The 21,912-nt window shown below is 43.2% G+C and overlaps 1 protein-coding gene across 10 annotated transcripts in view; it reads left to right on the forward strand.

Moving 5' to 3' along the window:
• The window catches only part of ANKS1B (ankyrin repeat and sterile alpha motif domain containing 1B), a 448,571-nt gene that overhangs the window by 391,328 nt on the left and 35,331 nt on the right, over positions 1–21,912 (forward strand). For 6 of the 10 annotated variants that reach the window (XM_063322727.1, XM_063322725.1, XM_063322729.1 and 3 more), the window contains 3 exons: positions 1,796–1,903; positions 7,146–7,325; positions 20,918–20,992. In XM_063322727.1, the coding sequence (XP_063178797.1) occupies positions 1,796–1,903; positions 7,146–7,325; positions 20,918–20,992 (363 nt within the window). The remainder of the gene's footprint in view (positions 1–1,795; positions 1,904–7,145; positions 7,326–20,917; positions 20,993–21,912) is intronic. The other 4 variants (XM_063322733.1, XM_063322726.1, XM_063322734.1 and 1 more) reach the window with 2 other exon arrangements.

Consider the following 21,912-nt stretch of genomic DNA (forward strand, 5'->3'; position numbering starts at 1 on the left):
GGTTTGATACAGCTAATAAGGCAGTCAGAGCACTGAGGACCTCGAAACAACCCAAGAACTGTAGCTTGACTTAAAAATCTCTGGGTAAATGCTCTTGATGATGGGGAAGCATTATGAAAGAAGCAAGTTCCCTGCGGTGCGTTACCCAAGTAATGCTTAAAGCAGCTGTGGGTCATTCACGTGTTTCATATAGTTAAATACAGAGATAAACTGTGCACCCTTCTCTTTAACACTCAATGTAAACTGAATACATAACTAAGACTCCTGCATGCCTCCGGCATTTTTGTGTGTGCTGCACTATCTCAGCTTCACGCGTGCTTCTCCAGATTTAGACTAACAGGAGAGCACATAGCAGGCTAGTGGGACTCTACAGCTTGGGGCTGCTGTTGAGCTACAGCGTCTGCAATGACCCTTTAAGCTGCCTCTTGGAGGAAGGCCTTGATCTGTTTCACGTCCTAGCCCATCGCTTTGTAGATGTGGGCAAACAAGGTGTTCTTGAGGTTCAACTATAGAGGATAGCACAGAGGCATCCAACAGAGGATGTGTGGAAGAGTTCACGTGCCCATGGATTTGGCAGGAGTTCACCCATCAGAATAATGATGGTGTGTTCTTGATATACTGGATCTAAGGGATGTCGTAGAGGAGTTATTGGGGTTTGGGTTTTGTTTGTTTTCATGAATGGTAGCTCTTAGTGGTACTGGTTGAACTGAGGTAGTTGTTCGTTTGAGAGGTAGTGTTTGCAGGGGGTTTTGGGGACTATTACTTTTTCCAGGTTGAGTGAGAAATTCCTCTCGACTGAAGGGTGTTGAAACACGGCGGACCTAAATATAGTGGGAAGTACTGTCTTCTGAGAGGGAATGGAGGCAGCTCTGGTGTATGAAGCCATATAAACAGTCTGGAAGAGTTACATGAGGACACTGCTCTTTGCAGAGCAGAGGCTTTCTACAATTAGAGCTGCTTTACACTTTGAAGCCATTGTAGCCATTAAAGAACAGCATTGAAATATGGGTTGTTTTTTTTCCACTAATGCTCGAGTTTCCAACTTGCTGCTCCTGCCCTCTCTGTTTTCCCGAGAGCAGTGGTGGTTTTGTCTGTGTCAGGGACACAGAGAGACACAAGTGGGGAGTAAGTTTGGAACACCTTTTTCGCAGCATTCTTGGAGTTTGGACAAGCACAAGGTATTTAAACCTATCCACTGATGGTCACGTTTGCGTGTAACAGAGATATTTATTTTTTTCACTGCATCTGATAAAAGACCTCCAGGACAAAGTTTGTCTGTCCTGTGTTTCTTACGCAAGGATGATTCTACACAATAATGCAAACTGTACGTGTCGTTCGAAGATTGCCCATGAAAGGCACGGTGAATAGATTTAAAAGTGATGATGTTTATTCGTTGTGCAGTTCCTTCTCTCCCTTCTTGCCCTCTCTAAGCATTCGCTGCCTGTTACTCACTCTCTTCCTCATCCCTCCCATTGTTTTTCCTCCTGCTCTGCTGTCTTTTATTTCTGTTTCATTTTCCTTTCCTCCTTACTCATTCTGAGTCTATTTTTTTTTTGGGTTCTCTACATGTATACGTACTTTGGTTTCTTCCTTCATTTTACAGGGTTTTTCCTCTGATCTTGCCTCTCATTTTCTCTTCTCATTGTTTGCCTCGCACTGCTCTCTGTCCGCTTAGCCTGTGTAGTGGACCAACTTGTTAAAAGGTTTAAAGAGACTATGGCTTCACTCTGAATGGATCTTCATTTAATGATTGCAGTGTGTTCTTTTCAACGAGGTATTTTTGTTATTATTTCAGGTCTTAAAAATTAGCTTGATTGGCCACCGGAAGCGCGTTCTGGCATCTTTGGGAGACAGGCTTCACGAAGATCCTCCTCAGAAACCACCTCGGTCAATAACCCTCAGGGTGAGTCCCCATGAAAATTTCTTTGCTTTTCTCAAAAAGTCAGCAAGCGTTTCCCAACATTCGCATGACAACAAGGACCACTTGGAGCAGGTTTCAACTTACCTCACTTCAGAAGTTTACAGTGTAGATGTCTTAGGCCGACCTGCTCAGTCACACCTCCCCATAGAGCCAGCAGAGATAAATTGACATTTTTACAGGGTGATTCATCTGACCCATTTCGGACGTCTACCTTAGGATGAGATAAGTAGTGTCTTAGAAGTACCAGCTTATCTTCTTTGCTCGAGAAGCTAGCTCAGGAGCAGGTGCATACAAGCCGCACGTCTACATTTGCCCACAGGAATCCCAGCCCAGACGATCGATATTGTGGAAGGAGAGTTACCATTTTCTTCTCATGTTTTCAAAATGCTTTCACTTACTTTTTAGACATACCCTTTATGCCTTCTTCAAAGAGAACCTATTGAAATTGTTGAGGTACAAATGCCATTAGGATATTTCTGTGTATCAAAAGTTACCTCATGTTTTTAATTTTTGTTTGTATTCCCTCTTTTAGAAACCTTGTTGCAATGTCCCTGGGGTTTTTCCACACTTCACCAGATTCAATCTCCTCTCGTTACACCACCGATCCAATGCCTTTGCTTCCTTGCTGCCTCTTACCCTTATCGAGTTGTGGTCTGATGACCCTTTCCTACTGTGTTCTCTCCGAGGCAGTTCATATCAACACTTTTTATTTTGATATTTTAGGTCACACTTTTTGCATTTAATTGGATCTGATTATGTTCATGGGGCTGCATTTCTGACTCGAATCTCATTTGGGACTAAATTTCCAAATGTCAGAGGGTGCCCGTGCTCCCAAGTTAAATTTCCTGGTGTAAAGAGAAATAGAGAAAGACAGAATTAGGGCTTATTTTAACATACACTTACAATTTCTGTGACCAGCCTGTTTTCACCCTGCTTATTCTCAGATGCCACATAGAGGCATTTTAGATTCCCCCCCCCCAAATTCAACCTATTCCTAATGCCATGTTGAAAAAAGTCTCACAAGCCTATAACACCCTGCTCTAAGGCACATTGCACAAATGTGTGGATATTTTTCTTCTATTTTATTTTTTGTGTATTATGTGAATGATTCCTGATGCATGTCAGGTGTTAAAACACTCCCAGGGAAGAGGAATCATTTGGAAGTCGCGTGTTTTTGCTCAATACTTTCAGTGCTCTGGGCTGGGGAATTAGTTCCTCTTCAGCAGGTGGGAAAGTTTCCACAGCCTGTGTTATTGGTTGGGACTGTCTATTCTCAGTTAATAGCGAAGAGAAAACTGGATGTCCTCCATCTGGAGTCAAAATGATAAAAAGTAGTCTGCTGCTCCACAGCTAGAGCCGCTGATGCGGGCAAGTGCTAAATGTCATTCATCACTTCGTGGTATTGGAGTCTTCACAGAGAATCCTAAAGAGGAGGACGTGAGTTTGGATAAAGGTTTTCTTTCCCATCAAGTGCTGCTTTGCCATTTCACTGGAAACAAGGACACAGTGTTCAGTCTGTGGATTGCAATAATTTTTAGCTTGAAGATTGATTTAAATAAAGTATCTGTGTCTACTAGAGGGTCAATTTGTATCTTTTAAAAATGTAGTTTAAAGAATCTACCTTTAAGGTCCCAAGGTCAACCTAAGCACAGCTAACACTCTTCATCTTTTTCAAATCTCTTTGTATGAGCTTTTCAAATATTTCAAAAATGGTTAAATATTGAGGAAAAGCAACAAACATAAAAATATCCACAAAATATATTATCGCCACAATAGCTGTGTACTAAGTCAAGGTTATTTTGATTTCAGTGTCATATACTCAAAAGCTAGAAAATGCTGGATCTCAGGTTATCTGTGCAATCTGGCTTCCCTTTCTTGAGTGCGTTATAGTCTCTAATTACAGGACCAGTTTCCGTGATGTTCCTAGAACCCCGCCCTCACCCGCACTCACTGCAAGGTGGAATTTAAACCGAAGGAACGACAATTTACACGGAAAATTTGACGAAGAAATGTTACAATAGTAATGATAGTTTAAGACAAGAATGAATTACCTGGAGAGGATTCCTGGTTTTAGGAACAGGTTAGACAAATATCTGTGGGGCTTGAGGTGCTCCTAGGCAGCCTGGGGAAGGTTCTCTTAAGCTCCCTTCCAGCCCTGACCTGCGTGGTTCCAGCGATACGTGACCGGCAGGACTGAGAGGTGGGGATGAAGCAGAGTTCAATGGTGAAATATATCTGATCAGGCATCCCTGCAGGGCACGTATCCTTGCCTTCACAACAGGGTGGTAACATGATATGAACTGTGTGACTAACAGGAACACGGTACTGAGTACGTGATAGCATCTGCACGGGCATCCGTGCCTGGTCTGCAGATTTGTTAAGGAGATGGGAAGGTGGGTATGGAGTCAGGAAGAGGAATGAAGGAAGAACGTGAGGGAGACTCACGATTAAAGGAATAGCTGTAGCTGTGAAAATACAGATTTACACCTGCTTTTGCCACAAAGCCCTTGGATAACGCTTGGTAAGTTATTTAGGTAATTGCCTCATAAACAGTCACTAATTGTCTGTTACCAACATTCTGCATATTTGACTGGGGTCTGGAGTCTGATTAATACAAGTGCTGAGCACACACTGCTGCAAATTAGATCAGTAAGAGTGGAGTTTTGAATACAAGCACTTGGAAAATGAGGCAATAGATATTTTAATTGGGCATCCAAAGTGACTGATATTTTTTAACCTTTCTCTGTATGTCTCAGGACCCCCACACTAAAGTGGTGATTAGAAAATGCCAGAAGTCACAGGGTGTGGTGAAAATAAGTTGATTGACGTTTGTAAAGCACTTACAAGCATCATGAAAATGACAATATTAGTCATCCTATCTTCAGAGAAGGATTTGAATAGATTCTGAGGAAGGGGTTTGGGGCCAGGAAACGAGGTGAGAATAAAATACTGACTACACGGTAACTAATGATAACACAGTGCTGAGTATATGACAACATGCTGCACAGTTGAGGATCCATCTGTGCTGTGAAGGATGACTTTGGGAAAATAGCATAAAATCATACAATTAAACCCTGTTCCATAATGCACAGGCACCGTAATTCTTTTATTTCTTGACTTTGTAATTCTCGTCTCTATTGCCTTGCCAGCAGTCTTCCGATGGAGATTTCTGAGTGACTTTCCCCTTTATATGCGGTTTGATAAAAATACGAAAAACTGGACGAGAGCTGGAATCTGTATGTCCGTTGCGCTGTCATCGGTCACTTTGATGTGCCGATGGCCCTATCAGTCTACTGAACAGGGGGCGAATCGTGATTCGGAGCAGAGAGAGGTGACCTACCTGGCTGGAGTGGCAGGTAGCAGTCGTTAGAAAGGATCTCGTTTAGTTCCCCCGTACTCAGGTTATTTTCAGGGCAGAGTCCTCTGCACCGTCTAGTCAGGGTTGGGCTAGAGGGAGGGTAGGTTTTAGAGACGATGCCTCACCAAAACCTTCGGAGCGTGTGCAGACTACAGCTTTTCAGAAGCTTTTAACTGGGCCAAATGTAGGTGGATTTTTGTGAAGGAGGGAAAAAGACTATTCCTAAGAGGAAAACACTCCTTTCTTTGCCCTGGGAAATGTCAAGTGCTTGTCTCAGATCATAGGAAAGCTAGAGAATTGAAAAACAAAAAAAAATCCAGTTAATTAAAAGTTGCTAAACAACTATATATCCCTGATTTTAGTCAACCAGTATGAAAAATACTAATCCATTACTGTGATTGCAAGGAACAATGTCACATAGACTCCTACACTTCAAATATTAACATCAGATGTTACTATCACTTGAATGCGTACAGAGAATTGCAATTTTCCTTTCCATTTGGAAGAGATTACAGCTCCCTGATTTCTTACACTATATCTTGTTTCTTAACAGCATGGAGTAAAGTACCTTGATGCTTTTTCAGAATTAGGTTTGCTTCAATGTAATCATGCATGAAATATCCACTTTAATTCTTTCTTTCAATAAAAAGGCAGGGGTTTTTATCCTCCATGCACACCGGAGCAGGTCTTTCCTTCCTCTGATATCTTGGGGTCCCTTCTTGTTGTTCAGCATTGAAATACAGTATTACAGCAATAGAATAATTTAGGCGAGGTCTGTCTGCACTGTGCAAACACAGTCCTGGGGACGTTCTGCCTCCGAAGAACTTACTATCAGAGAAATCTCTAGTGTCAGATAAATTGAGCCCGGTAACCTACATCACGAGAGAGGAACGTGTTTCCCCATCCAGTTGTGATGGCAGCGGTTTACGGTCCACCGGGGGCGGAGGGTGTGCAGGCTGGCTGGCCAGTGCTCTGTAGCTCTGCTCCCGCTGGTGGCAATCTCCAAGAGCATGTTGAACGGCAGAGCTGGGCGCCAATGTTTGTAACGCGTGTTTGAACAAAGGCTGTGAGGTGCGTGAGAATAGAAAGGTGTTTCCAAACACACGTAGGGTGGCTGTCTGTGAGCCGTGTGGTGGTGGAGCCTGGTAAAATGTATCATCAGGAGGACACGTTTAGCTGTTTATGAGGTAGAGTTCATATATCAATTCACTGTGGTATTTGCGCACTGACTGATACAAGGTCACAGTTCAACACAGATTACAAGAAAAGCCTGGTAAAATATTTGTACTCTGATGCTTTCATGCATTCGAGGAATTCTTATTTAGCTTGTTTCTGATATCCAGTACTTCAACTTAAATGGATGTTCCGCAAGACCTATAAAAATTGCAAACAAAGTGTCTATATTTTGTAAACGTTCGTGCATTTCTTTTTTCCAGCAAGAGATGTTGCTAGAGTTCACATGACTTTCAAATCACTTTCACTGCTCAGAGTGGCTGCTTAGAAGCGGTGAGAATGTATTTCATTTTACAAATAGCTAGTCCTAAATCATGGCTTTATTTAGGCCTTGATGAGAAGTAGCTCCCTGTTTTATATCTCAAGCAGTCCTAGAAGGGAGTTTATATTACACAAGGAAGTTTTGGATAGGGAATTTGCGACTAGTTCATGTAAATAGTGAATTGTGTTTCCTTCCACGCGGGCTGTGCGCCTTAGGTAGCAGATCTCAAAAGTTCATCCACAATAACCTCTACTTCAGGAACTGTTCCTTAATTTTTAAGTATGAATAATTCGAATACACTTCTAAACATTTGGTTTGAAGTTAGCAATATGCTGTTCTTATTATGCTGTATTTTTCTCCTCCCTGTCCAGGAACCCAGTGGTAACCACACTCCTCCTCAGTTGTCTCCATCACTTAGCCAAAGCACTTTCACTACTGGTGGCTCCCTGGACGTTCCCCACATTATCATGCAGGGCGATGCAAGGAGAAGAAGAAATGAAAACTATTTTGATGATATTCCCCGGTCAAAGCTGGAGAGGCAGATGGCACAGGTAGGGTTAAAACGATGCCATTAAAAGGCTGCGCCTTGCTGCAATGGGTTCCAGAACTAATCCAAACCATAGCAGTGGGTCATGTACGAAGGCTGAATTGTAAACTACAAAGACTCACAATTTTTTCCAAGCTGTCTGTTGCAGTTCTCTCTATTTCAAATAGTGTAAGTTGGTGTGCAGTTTCTCTTGAGAGGTGGAGTTTTGGGGGTGTTTGGGTGCCTGGAGGCTGAGATGAAGGTGCCTCCTGCGCACCAGAGCGCGCAGGCTCCCACTGGCACCGACTCTGCCTCTTGTTTCTGTAAGAAGGTGCAGATTCCTCAATTTCTGAGCAACCTAGATAAAAATAAGCTGACATCAGTTCACTGACAGAAACTCAGAGGACTTGGGAGGTGTCGATTGCTGCATTTATTAATGGACAGGGTCAGTGTTCTGCTAAACTTTGTGATCTGGGGGGGATATATCTTGAGTGTTTAAAAAAAGATTTAACTGTGCAGCAACTCATTTGAGCATCACAGCAGCGCTAGGCTCGACTGGATGTTAAATTGAACTGTTCATGAAAGAGAGCCTGAAGTAGTCTCCATCTCTAAATTTCTTCACTCAACCACGATACGGTAATTTTAAATCAAGCGTACGTTGCCCAGAGTGATGCCTTGTGCCATTCTAAAGGGCAGTAAAGCTAAGCTTTGACAGCCCATTGGCAAAAATGCCGTGGGATGAACTCAGCTGTTTTTTGGTGGTGCTTACGATGAAAGACGGCCAGGCCTTTAAGCCGTGAGGTGCTTTGCAGCGTGTGTTGGAAACAGGGCTTTGGTTTGCCATCAGAAGCAGATGGGCAGCCAGCGCAGTTCCTGGAGCGACTCTCTCCGTCAAGGAGCAGGTTGCTGCACGCCACCCTGCGTCAGGCTTCCCAGCGGTTCTCTGCCTGCCGCCCCCCAAAATAGAGCCGCTCTCCAAAATTCAGCCTCAAAATGGAAACAGCTATGCAAGTAACTGTGTTATGGTTAACGTAATGAACAAAAGGCTGCGGTCGCTCAGCTAATTGCATGAACAAGGAGGAGTAATTAAATAAACAAGCAAAACAAGGTGCTGCTGTTACCTGGGAACACAGAAACAAATTGAATTCCATTTGTTCAGAGGATATTGTGAGGGAAGTGAAATTGCATTTGGTTGAGTGGGGCTGTTTCCTTGCCTTTTTTTAATCTCCTAATTTTCTGCTGTATAATCTTATTGTACAGAATTAAGGCGAAAGTTGCCTAGTGAATGAGCTTGTTTTCAAACCAAAGCCTGCTGGGCTTTTGTGACAAGAACAAGGTTGAGCTGAAGTCCAGCAAGAAAAAGCCCAGTGAATGTGAAAATATTTCTTTGAAGGTCATGAAATTTAGGTGTCTGAGCATGAAGGGCCCACTTGCTCATGGCTGAGTAGACTGGTTCATCTACTTAGTTTCTTTCGTCCCTTGGGTCACAAATCCCTATTCCCACTTCCTTCTTTAGTCACTAACATTGAAGGGAAAAAAAAAAAAAGACAAAAAAAAAAAAAAGCTAGCAATTCTTCCTCTCTCTTTTTCACTCTTTTCTTTTCCTGTGTGAAGTCCTGATATTCCCAAGAGGTATGACACACTCTCATATATGGCACCTGCAGATTTTCTTTAGGCTGTTAAAAATTGCTTTTCCAGAAGGACTGTGATATGTTGCATATCCAAAGAGAGAACTGAGCAGTTCATATTTACACCACTCCAAACCACTTCAAAACCAATGAAGTGCTGGGATATTTATTTTTTTTTTGTGGGAGTGGGTACCCACTGAATGAATGACTTCAGTGCCTTCTGTCTAACTTTCACCATGGAATATAGCAGCCATCCTTTGGGACTCCAAAGGGGAAAATGGATTCAGATGAAATCTGTAAAGCAGTGTTTTGTGTTAGTCCCTGAACTCCAATCTGTTTGGAGTCTTTCTCAGCTCTGCCCCCAAATTCTGCACTCCTGATGTATGTAAAATTCCCTTTGACTTTAATGGGAAAGTCAATGACTCCCTCTGGTGATCATTCTCACTAAATTGGACTCACCCCATTAAGAGGCTAATCAGGGATTTCTTCAACCATCCTAGCCCCAAAATAGATTTTTAAATTTATTTTGTGCAATATGTGCTTTGTTAAAATGAACTATATTGCCTTCAATCTTTTCCCCCAAAGTCCCTTTGAAATTAAAGGTAAAATAATTATTTCTGGAAAATGAAGGAGATCCAACTGATTCTTAAGGTGAGCCTTCTGCTCCATGTCGGTTTTTTTTATCCATCAACTTCCTCCGTGCAGTTTGCAGATTCCTTTGGCTTTTGTCAGATCAACAACTTCTGAGCTGATACCAGTCCTGCTTGCCAGCTAGAATACTTCTCACAAACAGAATAATCTAGAGTGATTGTTGGAATTGCTTTGAGGATATTCTTTGTCTTAACCCTTTCTTTGCTAGGCTGTTTGCATGCTGCTGTATGAATCTGCATGTTTACTGAATGCTATAGTAGATGGACGTGCATAAAGACATCTTTGATCGTGTGATTTTTTGGAAGGGTTTTAGGTGTGTTCTTAACATCAGATTAATGGGTATTTTTATGGCCTTGAAAAGAGAGGCCAACATGGTATTGAGAGCTTATTCATGGTATTGCTTTCATGAACTTGATTTTGTTTCAGAAATGTTAAGATAAGATTATTTTTAGCCTCAATTTAAAATCTAAAATCTGAAGGTATTTCAAGAAAATTGTGAGATCTGATGTTTCTATCTTTGCTATGGCCCGTGTGTTCACTAAACTTTTACATGGGAGTCATCAAGCATGTTGATCTTTGCATCAGATATCAACCGGTGTTTGTTAAAACAATGAGCACATCGGTTTAAGTCTCTTTTCTTTTCATCTGCTGTATGGCTTTAAACAATTCTCTAAACCATAATCAAATCTGCTTGTAAGTAATACAACACTTTGTTTCCTGGAGGAAGCACTGATTTAAATTTACTTAATGTGGGTGGTTTTGTCTCAAGGCCAGCATGTACCTTCATTCACAGTTCCCTAGCAGACTGTTTGTGACCTGAGGGGAAAATCCTAATACAAACAATGAGTCTAACCAATTTAGGTTCCCCACTGGAATAGGTTTGATCATCCAACTCTCCAGTTGGTTGTCCAACTTCGAAAGTCTTTGACGTCTGGTTGGATAATTCACAACTGCCAAAAAGGTAATATAGAAGATTGTGAGATGGTTTGTTTTCCAAAAAAAGGGGGGGGGAAAAAATCCAGGAAGGATTGAATAGTCTGAGTCATCTTTGACTGTGGATGTTGAATTCTGAGCCTGCAAACTGTAGATTAATACGTTCAAATTAACATAGTTTAAAATAACTGAGATGATTGCTCTCAAGATTGGCTAAACCTTTAAAACAGAATGGAAATCATAGCGGCAAAGCCTAAGGACTTTGGAACCGAAATCAATAGGAGGAGTCCTGTTAAAGGGATCGGGCTCTTCATTCACCCCTGAAATCATGGAGGAGGGGGACGGAGGGGGAGAGATATATATTTGCCGGGAAGAACTTTGGAGGTTAAAAGGAAGCGTAGCTAAGTTCATTAAAATACACCAATTAAAATGTCAGGTCTCTAAGATTCATAATTCTCCAGGCAGCAGAGTAGCTTTAGGTACTAGCTGCAAGCACATCCCAGGCTGCCAGCCCCGAGGCTGTTGCTATTTATTGCTCCAGCCTGTGGCATACGGTGCTTTTAGCCACTCTGGTCCATACAGCCCCTTGTTCAGAGCGCTGCACCCTCCCCCGAGCTGGAACCAGGGGCCAAAAACATCTTCCCCGCTGGCGGAGGACCTCTGCCCACACCGCTCTTTGCCAAAGCAGAGCTGGGTCGTGCAGGAGGGTCAGGCATCACCCCAATGCTGAGGGATGCTCTCCCCACGGGGCTGAGCCTGCGAAGCACCATGGGATGGGAGAGGTCTGTCATTTCAGGAGGCGGTGGGTGGGCGCCTCTTTAGGGCTCTTGGGAAAGCTCCAGGCTGTGTCTGCCTCCGGGAGAAAAAATGGATAATGAGTCAGATGAAGCTATTTGGTAGGATAAACCTAGTCATGGCCCATATGGGGGGCATCCCAGTGGGCTGTGATGGCAGGAAGAGAATCCTTTCAGATCTCACAGAGTTGGAAAAATTATTCACAAAGGCGGGCAGCAGAAGTTCTTTCTTAGAGATAATGAACCCAGACTTAATTTTGAAAGTCTTTCTGGGTTCTTTGGTCCCATGGTCTGAGGGCTCTTTTTTTTTTTTTCCCTAAAACACAAGATACTTAAATGTAAGGTCCTTGTACTGACTGGGTAGTAAGCTTGAAGTAAAGCTACCTCGATTGTTGGGATTCTGCTTTGTAACATCATTTTGTGAGATATAATAACTCATTGAAGGATTAGCATTGATATGCAGGAGATAGATAGTCATTTAAATGGAGTTAGTATCTGAGATCCTTTATCTACAATGGAGGAAAAGTGTAATAAAAACAAGAGACAGAATTAGCAAAGGCAGGTTTATAGGAAAATTGTGAAATATTTTTTCTGCTTTCTGAAATAAACCTTCAACTCAATAATATCTTCCAAATACTTCCCAGATACTAATGCATTCAAAATTCCAGTGCACTGTGGGGCTACGAGGCTTAGAATTATGTTTTCCGTTTTACAGCTGAGAAAACTGAGGTACAGGGATGTTGCAAGATGGCCAAAATGACACTGAAAGTTTGAAGGAGCCAAAAATAGAACCTTGTCCTAGAGGACCCGCTTTTAGTTTTTTAACTTTTAACCACAGTATGACATCTTTTTTATTTGCTTGTTTCCTGTTTGTTTTCCTGTCTCCTTCTCTGCTTTGGAAGGATTTAAAGATTTACAGTGAATGAAGGAAATACACCCAGCAGAATACTGGTGTGTAAAATGAGATTATCTAAGAAGCAACGAAGAATGGATTTTATGAATGGTTGAAATTACTTGTGAAACGACAGAATTCTTTATCAGTGGATTTAAGAAGCAATAAGTACAAAAATAGGGTTGTCTAGATTATTTCATTCTGTTTTTATTTCTAAGGTTTCTTCCATTTTTTATAAGGTTAAAATAGTGTATGTTGTAAGGATGAATAGACAGCCATTTTAAATCCAAACAAAATGCTCTAAGGTTCATGTTTTCAGGTGTGTTTTATTTTTAATATGAAAAGATGACTGAGCTATGGAGACCTTCAATTTAACATCGAAAGAAAAATGCCTAACCGGATCTATTTTTGTTGCATAGTATAGGTGTTACTGACAGTTGTCTTTTTAATTCAGATATTAATGCCACAGAGGGTTGTATCTTGAACTGTAAATTTCAACAAACTTCCATCTGTAAATCCCTGCGGTATTGTGTATTTAATGGACAAGTAAACTGATAAAGGCATTATGAAAAATCTAAGTAATTTCTGTCTGAATAAAAAGATATAATTTTTTTCAAGAGTGTTACAGCAGCTAGCATTTTAGAAATAAAGCCGTGGGATGTGGATCATACCTACATGCTGCTTCAGCATATGGAATTAAGGAAGTCGGGTCTATATTTGGTATTGATGATCCAAACTTGTGCCATAAATACTACACCAAGATGGGGACAGATGTTCTTTCAAGATGGGGACAGATGTTCTTTATTAATTTACTGTTTTTCACACTCAGTCCTGTGAGCTAGAAGCTCTACATTGGAAAGATTGTATGAAAAATGGAGGAGGATTGTATGAAAAAAGGAGAAGACCAGGTAGTTTCTACTGTCAAATAAACCATTCTTATTGAAAATTTGAACATTTCAGAGTCAAAGCTGAATTTTAATATCTAGCATTTACTTTTTTGAGATACTGGAAAAAAGTTGTACTGTTGTACTTAGAGTTTGGGGTGCTCTTCTGAAAGAGCCCACTTTTTGTTGGTGGTGGTTTTTTTTTTTTGTTTGTTTGTTTTTGGCTAAAATGCAGATACTTGTACCTGATGTTCAGGGACCAGAGTCTCATGATCTTTATTGGTGGTGTTTGTCCAGAAGTTTGTATCCTCTATGCAAGGCTAAAAGGCTGGGGTGCACTTGTGGCTGGCAGCACCAGCAGAAGGGGTGTCGTCGATCAGAAGAGGCTTGGCTGCTCATCCCGGGGCCAGAGCCGCGGCTGTAGAGCTGCACCTCCAGAAGCTGGGCAGTAGCAAACTGCTGGGAAGATCCTCAGTCAGACCTCCCCAGCAGGAACCCGACTGCTGGGTTAGGAGATAAAAATCAAAGGAAAGCGGACTGCCTATCAGAGAAGATGGCCACCGCATGTCAGCTGGGTGAGAGAGGAGCACAGCTGTGTTATTAGTCTTTTCTCGTCAGAGGAAAATGTGCGAAGTACAGCTCTGCATGGAGGAAGAGGTGGAGGTGCACAGGACCTAGACCATCGACCTTTTTAAACTGAAAGCGGGGAGATTTAGATTAGACAGTAGGAAGAAATTCTTTACTGTGAGGGTGGTGAGGCACTGGAACAGGTTTCCCAGAGAAGTTGTGGATGCCCCATCCCTGGAAGTGTTCAAGGCCAGGCTGGATGGGGCTTTGAGCAACCTGGTCTAGTGGGAGGTGTCCCTGCCCATGGCAGGGGGGTTGGAACTAGACGATCTTTAAGGTCCCCTCCAACCCAAACCATTCTGTGATTCTGTGACTCTAGCATGGGAAGTTGGCTTTCCTTCTCGCCCTGCCACCAGTTGGAGGGGACAGTCTTTGCAGGCTTGCCGTGGTCCTGGGCCAGCCGTCTCCCTTCCTGGAGTGTGCTGGCTGTGGCACACACCTTCTTGTGAAACCTCGCTGGGAGCTGCCAACAGGGTGCACTGACCTGGAGCGTGGTGTCGCTGCTCACATCCGTCACCTGCTGTGCCTTCCTGCAAGAAAGCCATTCCAAGATGGCCAGTGATGTTCTGCAAATCTTCATGTGAAGTATTTTCAGGAGAAGCAAAAGGAATATACCCATGCAAAACATATATACTTGTTCTAATAAGAAGTGTTATTTCTAATTTCTGCTTCTCTAAAAGAAATACTAGTTTCAAATTTCACTTTCCATCTCTGAAGATCTTGTTTTTGAAGGAGGATCTGCAATTATTCCTGCCAGTAAGACAAGCTCTCCCTAGAGCTCTGGAAACATTCGGGGAAGCAACATCTATTGAGACAGCACAACTGCTCTCCCACAGTCCTGAAACATTTGGAGTGACGATTACAAAAGGGGCCAGACAGCCCCATTCATCCGATTTTCATTTGTTTCCTTCAGCTGTTGCACCTTTAAAGATTGTTCGCATTGCCAAGAGTGATTTTTCTGGGATTTGATCCAAAATTGTCTTCATTTCTGGAGCTAGGCTGGATTACAGTTAGTGAGTTAGATAAGGGGCGTCAGATGGAGCAGGGTTTGCTGATGTTCCTCTCCTTCCCTCTGCCCCTCGCTGGGGCTGCAGTGCCAGGGGATGGGAGCGATTTCCCGAGGCTCAGCCCTGTGGCGAGGCGCAGAGGGAGAGGCGGTGAGGGACTAAGCCTGGAGGTTTATTTTCAGCAGCTCCTCTTGTCCCCGTGCACCGGCTCTGCGACGGTGGGGGTACGAGAGAGGGTGAGCCTTGCCAGGGAGAGGTGGAGAAGGCAGCAGAAGATCAGGGTTCACCAACAAACTTCGCAGGCCAGCTCAGGGGTGAACAGACCACTGGGGACCCACATTTACCTAACCAGGGCCATGCACTGGTGTTTTCTAGACTTCTGTTTGTTGTTGTTGTTACTCTCTCCTGGATTCCCTCAGTGTGCCTCCATCCTCCTTGAAGTGCAGTGGCTAAAACTGGATGCCACCCCATATGAGACCTCGCTGCTGGCTGCATGTGGCACAAAAGTTCCTTCCCATATGTTACAATATGCTACTTTTATCAAATACCTCCGTTTTTTATTTAGGAGAGGAAAGTCGAGGGAAGGGCCACCGAGATGGTTGGGGGCTGGAGCACTTGCCCTCTGAGGGGAGGCTGGGGGACGGGGGCTGGCTGGGGAAAAGGTGACTTTAGGTGCAAAAACTAAAAGAGGAGAAGTGATGACTGGATGGGAAGAGAAACTTCCTGCCCAGGAGGACAAGCAAGATAGGGAACAGGTTACTCAGAGAGGTTGTGCAGTCTCTGTCCTTGGAGGTTTCCAAGACCTGACTGGATGAAGGAACCTGGTCTCGTCTCACAGCTGCTCCTGCTTTGAGCTGGGCTTGGAACGGAAACTTCCTCAGCTCCCTTCCAGCCTGAATTATCCTGTGATTTATTTGCTTGTTCTTTTGCAAGAGACCTGTATTTAATTTAAAGTATACTAAAACTTCCAGATCTCATGTGTCCTCTCCCCATCTTCCTGTTAAATTAATCTCCTAATTTAGTTGTTATTTTACTTACATATTTAATCTTGCATTTCCAAGGAATACTCTTGTCTTACTAAATTTCATCTGACCGATTTCTGTAGTACGTCAAATCCGTTTTCAGTTCTTACCCCGTTCTGGAAAGTCCTTGACTCCTGGATCCTGCCTAGAGAGCCTGAGCTCTCCTCCAAGCCGTTGCGTGGGGCAGGTCGTTGGCAGGTTGCCTTGGCGTGTTCCAGTCCAGTTGTGCTTAAATACCGGTAGTCATTCCCTAAATGTGCCTTTCAACTTCTTGTGCAACCAGTGCAGTTCGACTTAAGCTAGTTTGTGTATGGGGCACGTCATGTGTTGCCGCATCAGGAGTCGCGCCGTCAGTGTCCGAGTCCTGCTGTGCTTCTCCTTGCCGCTGCTGATTTAGTCGGCCAGTTTTCCAACAAAGGAAGGAAATTTGATCTGAGATGATTCATAGTGAACAACCTCATTATAAACATCTTGTATTTTTCTTGGCTCATAGAAGCTGTCTCGGGTAACACGTGGCAGGCAATATTATGCTGCTTCTCTGTTATCTTCAATAATATATACATAGATATAGATATACACACATACGTTCACATATTCCTATTCCACATATTTATTTCAGGTGGCCAGAAGCAATGTCAGAAGGTCTTATAGGCCATGAGGACCAGGGGATGGTGACTGAATTTTTAAAGATTTCTAGTAACTTGCTGGTCCCTGCAGTTAGGCTGGCTATAACTTTCCAAATCTTCCTTTTCTCCCCATCTTAAATAGTCTTTTAGCCCTTTTTTGGTCCTTTCAGTATCTTCTATGACTTTGTGAGGATGATTGCTCCTAGTTTGGGTAAATCTTTGACTTCTCCTGAAGTGCCCTTGAGTGAAGTACACTGACAGTACATCAGGACTGCCTTCCACCTAGCTCCTGCTCCTTCTGCGTGTGCTGTCCAGGTACTCTTTTCTGTTGCTTTCCTCCTTTCCTCTCCTTAGAAAGTGTATAATTACCATGATCAATCTTACTGGTTTGTGATCACTTTCAGTACACAGATCACTGAAGACAGTACTTTCTGTCTTCAGCTTATCAACCAAGTCTTCCACATCTATAGGGATGAAAGCTAAAGTTCGTTCTCCTCAGATAATTTTGTTCACCTTGTGAAATGCCAAGTTGTGTCCAACACAGCTCACAACATTGAAGATCTGTATATGTACTGTCCTCCAGCTTTTCCAGTAAATATATGAGTAATTAGAAAGATTTGATGCGGGTGGAAGCGTGCAAACACTTTGTAACATGGTTGGCTACTGACTTTACAACAGGTGGACAAAGTAATTGTGCCCTATTGTCTTCTGTCACTGAGGGAGTTATAAAGAATAAGAAATACTATTTCTTACTTGAATGTGTTTTCTTGAAATCAAGCAGGTTAAGTTAAAAAAAAAAATAGAAGTGAGAATGTCCTTAATTCTTTTAAAAGACAGTCATAAAGTGATTAGGAGACCACGTCAGTACAGCGATTGCTGGGAAGGGAAGGGAGATAGATGAATGGAGAGCAGGTAATGTGGAGCCTCACCTCCCGCCTTCCCTCTCCCACCCTGAACCAGCCACCTGTATCATGGGTAGCAGATGGCAGGAGCTGTGCAGAGCAGGCCATTCTCTTTCCTCCTTCCTTTGTCCCTCCCGCCTGTCAGAGTTGTGTCCCACGGTGACTAGACAAGGACATCTTTTATGCATGGGACATCTATAACTATCACAAAAATGGTATCCTGATAGTAGAGTCTTGTTGCGGTGTTACTGGTAACCATTTAACTTTCTGGGAGAATAAGATAAGCGCATGTTTGATAGTAATCAGGCAATAGCTGATGCTATTTTTTTGCTCTTCTTTACCATATTACTTAGGAAAATGTTCTTCATTAAGCTGTCTTTTTCACAGAACCTCTGTGTCAGTGGTATTAAGTGCCCAAGTGTATTTGTGTTTATTATCGTGGAAGTGCATGCACAGATTGAATTCTTTTCCTTCTTTTTGAGGGCATATGTTTTGGGAGCTGAAAATTACAAGTGTTTGAAGCCTAATCCCAATTCTCCCTCCTACTGCCTATTTTCTGGCCTCAGATACTCACTTAACCTTTTCCCTCTCCTTGTTTCCTTCCTCTTCAGCACAAGGGTATGCAACTTTAAGTACTTCTCCTGGGGATTTCATAATTCATTAAAAAATTTCAGCACTTTGAAGACATAAAATATGTATATAGTAAATGCTAAATATTTTTACAGTGGTGCAAGGAAAAGGCTGGTTTCTGTATTTGAGTTCATTACCTTCCATAAAATTAATGTTCCTTTTGTACTGCGTTTCAGTACCTTAGTCATTCAAACATTAATGAGCGCGGAACTGAGTAATGAGATTTGCACCGCTGCCCTTCTGACTGGGCATTCATACAGTCACGGGTAATTCTCAGTTTCTGCTGGTCCATTTGATTTATTGTTGACTTAATAAATCAAGTCACCTGTATTTAAAGGTGATTTAGCTTAATCCTAGCTCTTCCAAACCTGTAATTCTGGAGGTAGGTCTGCGTGATGGGGGCAGTTGACTTGAACAGTCCTTGGAGCAGAGACCTGCACTCAGAACTTGCCTCTCACACGTGAGTGCTCCAAATATCGCTTTTATGCACTCTTCTTCCTCCAAAGAATTAAAAATAATAAGAAGGGCTTCCCTTCATAAAAGGGGTTGAAGACAGCCTATCTTCTGCAGCTTTAACCTGTGAAAGAGGAAGGTGAAATACGTAGGTGTGAATTCCCTCAGTCAAAGAAGGGCATCACATTGGGAGCTCCTGACTCCTGGTGTGGGGGGGGTGCGCTAATCCCTCCAGTTTTTGTGGGGAAGAAGACGAGGGAGGGTCAGGGTGGGTACCATCAGGATGTATGAGAAACGATTGATTCCCTGCCCTTTTTTAAAATGGAGCAACTGAAAGCTTGCGGACACACTTTACTGCAGGGTGGCGTTACCCGTTCCTGAGATAGCACCAAAGCAGCCGCTAGACGTATCTGGTGTATTTATATACGATTAGGCGCTGCAGCGTGGTGGGGCTGCTGTCGCAGCATCGCTGCCAGCGCAGCATCACGGCGGGAGAGCCCCGCAAGCCTCCACCGCGTGGGGACAGGCACCGGCTCCTGGATGGTCTGGCGGAGGCACCGCTCCCTAAAGAGGAGCCCTCAGGAAGGGAAGAATTTAAGGATGTGCCTTTGCCTCCAGAATAGCAAGATGGTGAGAACTGGCTGTATGATATCACAGCATCATGGCAACCTCATGCCAGCACCGCTAGCGCCAGGGAGAAGTAAAACATCTGGTAGCATACGGTACCGTGCTGCCTTACCTTACTCCTTTCAGGACCTCAGCGAGTGTGTCCAAACAGCAGTGCAGTAAGTTTCCTTAATTACCAGATGCCTGGGGATGCTGCACCTGGCATGGAAATGCCTTCTCTTCTGCCCTTCTCTTGAAAAGCAGAGGCGCAACCTGCTGCCCTGGTTTCCCATTCAGGAATTCTGCCCCCCCCAAAAATAAACATAGGCATCCCAGTGATGGGAATGGCCGGAGCATCTGGAAGTCAGTTTGCTTGACGCGCAGGGAAAAAAAAGGTCATTAGTGCCAACTAGTGAAATGTCCTAATTCTAGTGTCCAGCAGAAGTAGCTGGAGCGGTGTTTGCTGCTGGCCTTGCACTGGGAGTACGTGTCCGTCACATGGAGGAGGACCGTTTTCTAGCAAGTTGCAGAGGATGAGGTAGAAGTCGGTGAAACAAAGCTGAAGTTTTTACTAGCTAATGCTATCAAAATGTAGAGCGCAGCACATCACGAAGGAGAAGCAAATAGCTTTGAAAACAAGAGAAGGGAGAAGAAACTAACTGGATACAGGAAAGTGAAAGAATTACTGAAGCTGGGGGAAGGGATGTGTGTACATGCATTTCAGATCGTGAAGGAAATAAGGGACAATTAACAACACTAGGCAGCCACCAGCCTGTCCGGCAGAGCTCAGTAGTCAGTCCAGAGGATGCCAGCTTGCCCTGACAGTAACCAGAAGTGACAACCTAGTCCGTCACCAGCCAGGCAGCCAGGTTTCAGGCTACAAAAGGTAAGAGCAAGAGCCGTATTTCTAAGAAGAGTTGCACTTCTTTGGGTTGTTTTGAGCATCGGTGCTAAATTCCTGCTGCTGCTGCTGCTGACGTGAACCAGCAATGCACATTCTTGCTATGGTTAAATTACTGATCTATTAATTGCTACCTATTCTGGATGCTGCGGTTGCATTTTTCGTGCGTGTTTACTGCCTTTTGTTGCTGCCTGCCGAAGATACTGTGGGCAGATCCTACGTCTGATGCTTTGTTTTAGTTGCCTGGCTACTGTAAAATGTTATCTTAGCTTTTGCTGAGGTGTCACAGATGCTTTCTTGATGAGTGTCCAAACAACGAAATATGTAAAAGGTGCTGGTGAATGCTGTGCCTGCCTAGTTCTGTTGCTTCTGCTAGAGATGCTACAGTATGCTTACTTTGCTTTGCAACTACAGACTTATCTGTACAATCACGTAGAAGGTAGACTGAAACCTTTCTTTTATGTACAGCGGGGTCATGGTCAATACCAAAGGTGATATTATCTGTATCTTTGTATGCAAAGGAACTGTTGTTGGAAGGAGATGGTGGGCAACAGCTTCGCTTAATTGCAATGCATTCTTTTCTGGTAATTGTTATAAAGAAAACTGATTTTTCCTGTTGACTGTATTGCCAGATTTTTCCCTTCCTCTCTCCCTGTGAAAGTCTCCAACAGAGAGAGAGATTCAGATCTCAAAACTTAATTGCGATGTTGACTCCAAACTCCTTCCTTGCCAAAAATGGAAAGTAACCAGTATTTCTTTCTGCTGTCTGCATTTTCTGTTTATGCCTGCATAACTTTATCTCTTTACATCACTAGCACTTCTGACTAAATTGTTTTCTTGTGCTCACAGTTTGAAACCTCTTCTAAGGTCTCTGAATAAGCTATGTTTCCTTCCAGTCAGTCCAAAATATTGTCAGCGAATAAATAAAAAAATTACTTTTAACATCTGTTTTACTTCCTTCTTTAATGTTATTGCAAGCCTTTACTTAATTATTCTTGCCTTTTGGCAGTTGCGGTGCATTAATATTTACAAGATGAGATGTAGTTTTCTGTTTATATTAGCAGTCCTCTGTCTGTGAGATCTGGACCAACCAGAATGCAGGATATCCTTTCTCATCGATTCATCAGGTTCATAATGTAAGATACAGCGATAAATGGCTATGTTGTCACTCTATGGATGTACAGTCTGTTGCCGTGGTGTTATCTACGGGTGTCACGTCGCTGAAATGACCAAAAAAAAAAAAAAAAAAAAGTCCATAACTTGTCCGCCCCCTTTTTTTTGGGATTATGTGTGCGCGCATACGTGTATCATGCCGTGTGGTTAGCATCTGTCGGCTGTATGGTGTACATACAGGACGCGGGGGGATTGCCAGCAGCAGTCTCTCTTGCTCGCTCAGGGGGAGCTTTGACTTCTGTTCCTGGTGTTTTCGTTGCTCACTTTTCCAAAGCGAGAAACCGTGTAAACGGCTGGGTTTGCACAGTTTCACCCCCACAATGTGTTGTGCTGCCCTTTCTGTGTTGATCTATAGGCTTTGCCTCGCTGAGAAGCACGCCGTGTTTGCAGAGGCCCTTTCGGGGTGTTGGAGGTAACGGTGGTGGTGCTCTGAATTTTCGTCACTTCTGGGACAGAGTCACACGTGCTGTGCACGTGAGGGCAAACCCGGTGATCCATATTGCAGCGTAGTAAGGACGACAGCCAGTCGTTCAGCATGGTATTTCAGAGGATCTGTAGATATCTCCTAATTTCTGTCATACAACCACCTGCTTGGAGCATTTCTGCCAAAGAGGGGGTGCTTTGGCCACCCAGCTTTTAGAAGCTTTTAAGATGTAAGTACGCCTGTGGACCGGTTTCCATTATTTCAAAAACCAAAGATAAAAGGAGCTAAAAAAATTTCTCTCGCTCTAGGAATTAACATGTAAGCAAATAATGAGGATTTGGCTGCTCCACAGAGCATTTAAAATTCTTACAGGGAGAAAATTATTAATTTTTCAGCCAGAAGCGTTGTATCTATGTGTGCTCCGATTTATTGTTGTCATGGTGACTAATGCACGTTACC

The sequence above is a fragment of the Chroicocephalus ridibundus genome, chromosome 1 (genome assembly GCF_963924245.1).
Source record: "Chroicocephalus ridibundus chromosome 1, bChrRid1.1, whole genome shotgun sequence".
Taxonomy (NCBI): domain Eukaryota; kingdom Metazoa; phylum Chordata; class Aves; order Charadriiformes; family Laridae; genus Chroicocephalus; species Chroicocephalus ridibundus.